This window comes from Oncorhynchus gorbuscha, linkage group LG15, assembly GCF_021184085.1.
Source record: "Oncorhynchus gorbuscha isolate QuinsamMale2020 ecotype Even-year linkage group LG15, OgorEven_v1.0, whole genome shotgun sequence".
NCBI lineage: Eukaryota > Metazoa > Chordata > Actinopteri > Salmoniformes > Salmonidae > Oncorhynchus > Oncorhynchus gorbuscha.
The window spans coordinates 55,170,907-55,178,783 of record NC_060187.1 but is presented as its reverse complement, the minus strand read 5'-3'; the positions used below and the strand labels follow the sequence as shown (position 1 = coordinate 55,178,783).

Sequence of the window (7,877 nt, the reverse complement as noted above, 5' to 3'; positions counted from 1 at the left end):
GTCACTGCAAGGAAGAGAAAGACACTGAACATGTGTGATGCCATGATGTCCAAGCAAGACATTTAGATAGCCAATACATCTGAAAAGTCCAATTTGAGTAGGATTTTACAGATTTGTAACTTGAAATGTAGGTTTAGTAATAATCAAATATAACAGTTGGCATTGAATCATATATTTGATTTATATATTTTTGGTTTCACACAAATGTAGTTTTCTAAAATTGAGAAACCCTAACTCATTTATTGCTTTAGGCTTTTCCAAAGAGTACATTCTTTACACTGTACATGTTTTAAGTCCATTGTTTACATTTGAATTCCCTGCTCTATCATGCCTACAGGGCTTTTCTGTTGGCTACAACCACACTATCAGAACAGCTGGTAGAGAGTAAAGTCACAGTCAAGACGCTCTTTGGAGCTCTGTGCGTAATGACAAGGCAGTCTTCTCAGACTGGAGTTGCGCGTGCCATGTCACATCTCTTTACTTTACCTCTTGGCTTTTACTGGCAGTTTGCCTAACTTCGTGCATAAAGAGGACTAAAACATGGGTAAACGGCACTAAAATCCAAACCTGGTCTTCGTAATCATCGAATATGTTTTGCTCGCTCGATTTTGTATGATATATATATATATATCTCTTTCATAACCTCATGGAATTAGTTTGCTTTTATGTTGGATAAGTAATACAAAATACTTTATTGAATAATGACTTGGTTTTGGAACTAATTTAATTTAAAGGGAGCTCTCGAGGCTATTTTAAATGTAAAGCCTGTGTCTGAAATGAATTACTCCTCCAAGTGAACTGGACAGAACTAAACCATGGAGAATGTTACTTCAATTCCAGATAACCAGACGCTTGGTCCATGGACTGATTATAGCATGGAATACAAAGTGGTCAGCATATTTTTTGTGATTCTCATCTGTGGGATAGGAATAGTTGGAAATGTTATGGTGATTCTAGTTGTTCTTACAACCAAACACATGCGGACACCCACCAACTGTTACCTGGTGAGTTTGGCCGTGGCCGACCTGATGGTTCTGACGGCGGCGGGACTGCCGAATATTACACAGAGTTTGTATGGAGGAGGCTGGGTGTACGGATACGTCGGGTGCCTTAGCATCACTTATTTCCAGTACTTGGGCATCAACGCGTCTTCGTGCTCTATCACCGCTTTCACTATTGAGCGGTACATAGCCATCTGCCACCCCATAAAAGCGCAGTTTATGTGCACTCTGTCAAGAGCAAAGAAAATCATAGTGGTCGTTTGGGCTTTTACCTCGCTCTACTGCGCCATGTGGTTTTATCTGTCTGACATAAACGAGTTGATTTACGACAATATTACCGTGGTCTCATGCGAATACAAAGTGTCAAGAAATCTTTACCTGCCATTTATCTACTTCACGGACTTTGCCATGTTCTACGTGGTGCCCCTCATGCTAGCCACGGTTCTGTATGGATTTATCGCTAGAATTCTTTTCCTCAACCCATTGCCGGCTGACCTCAAGGAAAACACAAAGTGGAAAAAAGAATCACACCAAGGAAATAGGATGACGAGCACCAACAATTCATCCTGTAGCACAACCATCCGCTCTCGCAGGCAGGTAAGTTGCAACTCTACTGTTTTAAAGTGTGTTATCTTATAACGGTGTACCTACAGCGTAATAACTACAGTGTGTGTGTGTGTGTGTGTGTGTGTGTGTGTGTGTGTGTGTGTGTGTGTGTGTGTGTGTGTGTGTGTGTGTGTGTGTGTGTGTGTGTGTGTGTGTGTGTGTGTGTGTGTGTGTGTGTGTGTGTGTGTGTGTGTGTGTGCCTCGTGAATAAAGTGAGGGGAATAAAATTAATGATACAACAAAAACTCCAGTATAATTAGATTGTGAATTCAACAGTTTCATAATTGCACTGGTATGATATGTCTTGAAGTTGGGGTGTTCAATCCCAGCATATACTGTACACTCCTAGTAAAATAGCTTCCAAAAGGGTTCTTCTGCTGTCCCCATAGGAGAACCCAGGTAGAACCATTTTGGGTTCCATGTAGAACCCTGTGTGGAAAGGGTTCTACCTCCAACCAAAAAGGGTCCTTCAAAGGGTTATTTTATGGGGACAGCCGAAAAACCCTTTTAGGTTACAGATAAGACATTTTTTTTCTAAGAGTGTACGGTAACATCCTAGAGAAGAGAACATTTGCCCACTGGGCACAGTCGTCAATTCAACGTCTATTCCACGTCTATTCCACGTTAGTTCAACGTAATTTCATTGAAATGATGTGGAAACAACGTTGATTCAACCAGTGGGTAATCATTGTAAGTAGGTTACAGTGTGCAGCACGAGCGAGTCAACATGCAACGAACCCGGTTAATATAGACTCATAAAGCCTCACCACTATGCTGACAGCACACGCCACTGAATAATGTAGTTTGTAACACATATAGAGCATACACAGCACCTGAGACTGTGCATGCGAATGGGAGGGGTGTGAGTTTATCTGAAGAAAGGGAGAGCTCCACCATAAGGAGTGGATTTTCAAGTATTGTGGTGCCAGCATCGTGTTATAGGAATGCTTGTTACCATTAGGGACTGGAGGTGGAGTACCAGCATAATAAATACTGGGGTATGTGTACACCATACCGGTTGAACATGAGCCAACACAATATTTAAAATGGAAGATGCCAAGAAACCTGTAGGCTGTAGGCTCATTATTTATCATTAACACATGTCACCCTCATTGAAATTAGTGAATGGACTAGAAAACTGGTAGAATACGCTCCAAAATGTGATGTGGTTCAACGATAACAGTGACATTTTGTGAAGCCAGAGATGAGTGGCAGAGAACGAGATGCTGAGTGGACAGTGAACTCATCAATTCAGGTTACAAGTGTAGGCCTAATGAATGACAATCACAGAATGTTTGTAACAGATGTCTCTTTCCATTCATCAAATGGCCGCTGCACAGTGCACTGTATGGATATAGGAATTATTTCAGAGTGGACCAACAAGCTGACCACACTGCTCACGTTGCGTGCACGAGCGTTGCAAAATAAATGTACACATACAGTACATGTTATTCAATCATTGCACCCACACTGCTCGCGTGCGACAGCGAGCGTCTGCGTGGCCAGGCACTGAAATAGAAGTTAGTTCGATTTGTGACGCTCAACGCTTTGCAAGTCCCGCCTCGCAAATCTCCTCATTGGTTTTTAGGAGCATATACCCACGTGGGTGATTGAAAAATGAACTGACGCCCACACTCCAGGCGGTTGTAGTAATGCACCTTAAAGTTGGTTGCCAACCAACCATATATAAGTCGAAAGAAGAAAAAGACATGTAATAGAAATGATGTTTACCGTTTTATCTGTGAATTAATTGTCAGAGTAGAGGACCTTGTGCATTTCAGGTAAAATAACCCAATGTTTATTTCCCAGGACAAATTAGCTTGCAATAGCAAGCTAGCTAGCTAAATTGCCATAAATGTTTAATGCTTTTCGACCTGTCCCCAAATTAATATTGGTTTAGAGTATGTTTTGACATTTCAACCTGTGTGTCCTGATCACTTCTGGTGTGGGGGGACAAAATCAACGTGCGCACGATGGCGCACACGGACGCACGCACGCACGCGCCCGGTTTGGTCAGCATGTAACACGCATAGGTAGCCAGGTTTACAAGAGCCCTTTGAAGTTATTTAAGTAATAAAATAACCCCCCCCCCCCAATGTCTTAGACTTTTAAATGTGGCATTAGCATAACCAGTCATGATGTTTTCATCTGACTGTCAAACAACTGTTGGGACGCTACAGACTTTTCATGATAAGACCAACATTTTTGTGATGTCTCATGGTCTGACAAACGCCGCTGTATCTCGGGCACCTTCCACTCAGATGTGGAATGCCGACATTGGGGGGTGCGGTGGATTGAGATATCTCTAGTTTAAACTGGCAGATTTTGATGGGATTTTTAAAAATTATGTTACTTAGATTGATGCACACGGGTGCGTCAATAGACTCTTCATTAAAAGGTAATACATTTGAAAAGTTAATACGACACATTTGTACTATTAGGTCCACAGAGATCCTATTAAATTAATAGGGATTCTATATGTAATTCTACCTGTAAGAAAGTAAATCTATAGTACTTTCACCCCTGTTAAAAATGAATGGAGCAAAACCCAGGTAAAACGTCAGAGGAAAACCACCTCAGTCTTCTATTTTTCAGTGGGACAATTACACACATTTTAATGCCAAAGACACACCGGAATGACTTTCCAAGAATTGTTAAGTGTTCCTGAGTGGTCAAGTCTCAGTCCTGAATTAAATTTGCTTGAAAATCTGAAACCAGCTTTCAATATCGCTGTCAATCAATGACTCCCAACCAAATATACTGAGCTTAAACAATTTTGACAAAAACATCAGATATACATGTATGTTGCCTGAAGAGTTGTGCAAATTTGGTAGAATATTATACAAAATCATTCACAGCTGTAATGGCTGCAAAATGTCCTTCCACCAAGCATTAACTCTGGGATGTGAAGACCTACACAATCAAGACATCTTCGTTTTTTTAAATGTGTAATTAATTAGGTTACCTTGGTTGCACGCCCTCAGCCTTGTCTGAAACATTGACCAAGCCAGCCTTGGGCTCTTTTTGTCTCAGTGGAATAGACAAAAAAGACAGATGATGGATCTGTGCTCACTTGCTAGGTCATTGAGCAAAACAAGTCAGGATAAGGTTCTGACATAACACACACATCTCTAACTAGCCTAGCGATGAAGGGAAACCAGTGCAATCCATACCACTTACCAGGGCTTGATTGAATTAACTCAAAAGGTCAAAATTGAATAAGGATAGTGATCAGGAATCTTCCCTTAGCAATGATGATAGTTGCTCCCTGGCCCTATCCAATAAGAGACACATCACTAGCGTGAGACCTCACAACATAAATAAGGATGATAGAGTTTAATATAAACATAATCACATCGTAATAATATTTGCAATTAAACTGCTCTCTAGGCTCTGTCTTACAGATGCTGTTTTGTCAGTCTCTTCAGTCTGTGGTTGATATTAATTGTCAGAGGGTGCTCTCTGACCCATTTCAACCACTTTTCTTTGCATAGCAGGGACATACATTTTCACACATTTTTTAACAGGAGTCAAGCTGAACTCTATTCTTTCCCATGTCCTTTGATGAAAATGGATCTTGATTTTCTTCCATGTGTTGTTGTCAGGTGACTAAGATGTTAGCTGTGGTGGTGGTGCTCTTTGCCCTCCTCTGGATGCCCTACCGGACGCTGGTGGTGGTAAACTCCTTCCTGGACAAGCCTTACCTGGACCTCTGGTTCCTACTCTTCTGCCGCATCTGCATCTACCTGAACAGCGCCGTCAACCCGGTCATCTACAACGCCATGTCTCAGAAGTTTCGCACCTCCTTCAAGAAGTTGTGTCACTGCGGTCCGCAGCGACTGGAGAAGCCGGCATCTTACAGCTTGGCCCTGACCTACAGTGCCATCAAGGACACAACCAATGGAGAGAGCCCTGACCACTTCACTACTGAGATGGATGAGCTGGCCACACCCACATCCAGTGACCAGTTCCTGCCCAGCACCAAGAGGATATCATTCGAGGACACCTCTCTGTAAGGCAGGGTTGCCCTTTGCACTGCCTGACGGAAAAAAAGAACTCCATTCAGGCAACAATGATTACCTGAAAGGATCTTCTTATCCTTAAGCTCTAGTTTGTGAATTCAAAATGGTCTCCAGCAGCATACTTCCAATTCTATTCTATAACTCATTTTCTGTCGAGGAATTGATTTAATATTTGAGCAGTACAACGGCAAACATTAAATGCCCAAAAATGTGTTGTTAACAGAGGTACTACTTCATTTCTTTATCTAGCATGGTGAAAATATATTCTCCCCTCTCTCTGTAGCCATCTTAGCACAAAGCACCCAATTATAGGCATGGTTTAAATCCGTCCTAAACATTGTGTGACACACACATTTCATTTCCAAGGTAATGAAATGTGTGTGTGTGTGTGTGTGTGTGTGTGTGTGTGTGTGTGTGTGTGTGTGTGTGTGTGTGTGTGTGTGTGTGTGTGTGTGTGTGTGTGTGTGTGTGTGTGTGTGTGTGTGTGTGTGTGTGTGTGTGTGTGTGTGTGTGTGTGTGTGTGTTCGTGTGTGTGTTTTAAAGATAAGCTCACTCTACAGGAGGAATCAAACTGTCTGGGCTGTTGTTAAAACCACCCTGCTACCTTCCATGTTTTAAAACAGCACAGGGAGAATGTGATCACTGACCACATTTCAAAGGCAGAATTCAAAGGAGGCAGAGTATCAAAACCATCTCTGCTCAAGGGGTGTAAATATCACACATTGCTTTAAATTGAAACCTGCCTGTCAGGGAAATAGAGATGAGGTGGGATGAAGTTTATTTAAAGGTTACAGATGATGAAAAGGACTGATAACAAAGCAATGACACGCCGGATCTGTCATCCGTTTGATTCCTCAATACCATTTGACTTATAGTAACCTAATTGGCTAAGAGGTTCACCCGATATGAAACGTTCCGCAGGGGCTCGTGTCAAAAATGCAGCATGGTTAAACATCCTGCTGTATCTGTAATGGACTACTGTGGTGTGGATTCAATCAACAAGTGTTGGAAGGTCCAGAGTCAATAGCGAGAAAGATCTTTGATGACTCAGACACCTGGGTGGTTGATGGTTGTCTCTAGGTCAGGGGCCTGACATGACCAGACCAAACATTATGTTGACATCCTCAACAGCAGAGACTAATGGTAGCATTTCCCTATAATGGATCCCCCCAAGCACAACCCGCAGAGCAAAGGGGAGATGAGAGGATTCATCAATGCCAAAGTGTTCTACTTTGTAGATTTGAGGGAGGCTGGTGAGTCATGGTACAGCCATAAGGCACGGGCACAGTGTCAAAAAAAAGAAAGAAAAAGCATAAAAGGAATGAGCATTGATTTCATTTAGAATTCAAATAAGGAAAAAAATAGAACGTTTGTTGTTGTTTATTTTATACTGATGAAACGCCCTCTCTGTCCCTTTTTAGGATGCTGTATAAATGCTTGCAATTGATTGTGCGTTGCCGTGTGAAATTGATGTACGATGTACATTTTCGATGTACGTTTCAATTCATACCTTTGTACCATTTACATTGTGTCTGCCAGTAGAGCTATTTTGTAATAACGTTGTTTTGTTTTGTTGACTTTTATTGTTTCTTTCCATCAATATACAGTATTTTACTATGGAGCGATCAATGTGGAGCTACGCTCTTCTTCTTTGGTAACACTACAACTACAGTAGGTTTCAAAGAAGGTAAGTGCAATAATGATCTGTCCCTCTTGCACTTTCATCTACTATCTCCGTTGCACAGTTTCCACCATTAGAGGGAGTGATGCCTGGTAGCGAGTTTGCAGCATGGACACTGTAAAACAAAATGATGTTGTGGTGTGATTTCAAAAAGACAGACATCTATGTGCAGTATACAGTTATTCTTCAGTCGGCAATGTTGTGTATCCTGGTCTCCCTTTGGCAGTTCTCTGCATTGTACAATCTACCCTTGTTTGTTTGGATGGTTTGTGTTATTGTATTTTGTATTGTCATTTGTCTATAATAAAATGATCATTGATCATGTACTCTGTCAAATATTGATTATTACTCTCAGAATCCCGAACTTCACGTGTCATTATTTGTTATTAATCTCAGTATATTTGGACACATCTTCACTGTATTTTCATCGATTCCATTAGGATGCAATCAAAACACATGGTTACTTTTCCAACTTCATCAAAACACTATTAACATACTCACATAGTGATTTTATAAAGATGACTGCACAAATAAATATCATGAATTTGAACATTACTGTATGGCAGC

The 7,877-nt window shown here is 41.3% G+C and overlaps 1 protein-coding gene across 1 annotated transcript; it reads left to right on the top strand.

Annotated features, from left to right (window-relative positions):
* The first annotated feature begins 230 nt into the window (after positions 1-230).
* On the top strand, positions 231-7,634 carry LOC123996384 (thyrotropin-releasing hormone receptor-like). The gene is made up of 2 exons (XM_046299775.1): positions 231-1,598; positions 5,213-7,634. The coding sequence occupies exons 1-2, from the start codon at positions 816-818 to the stop codon at positions 5,621-5,623; spliced, it is 1,194 nt and encodes a 397-aa protein (XP_046155731.1). The 5' UTR covers positions 231-815; the 3' UTR covers positions 5,624-7,634.
* The last annotated feature ends 243 nt before the right edge of the window (positions 7,635-7,877 follow it).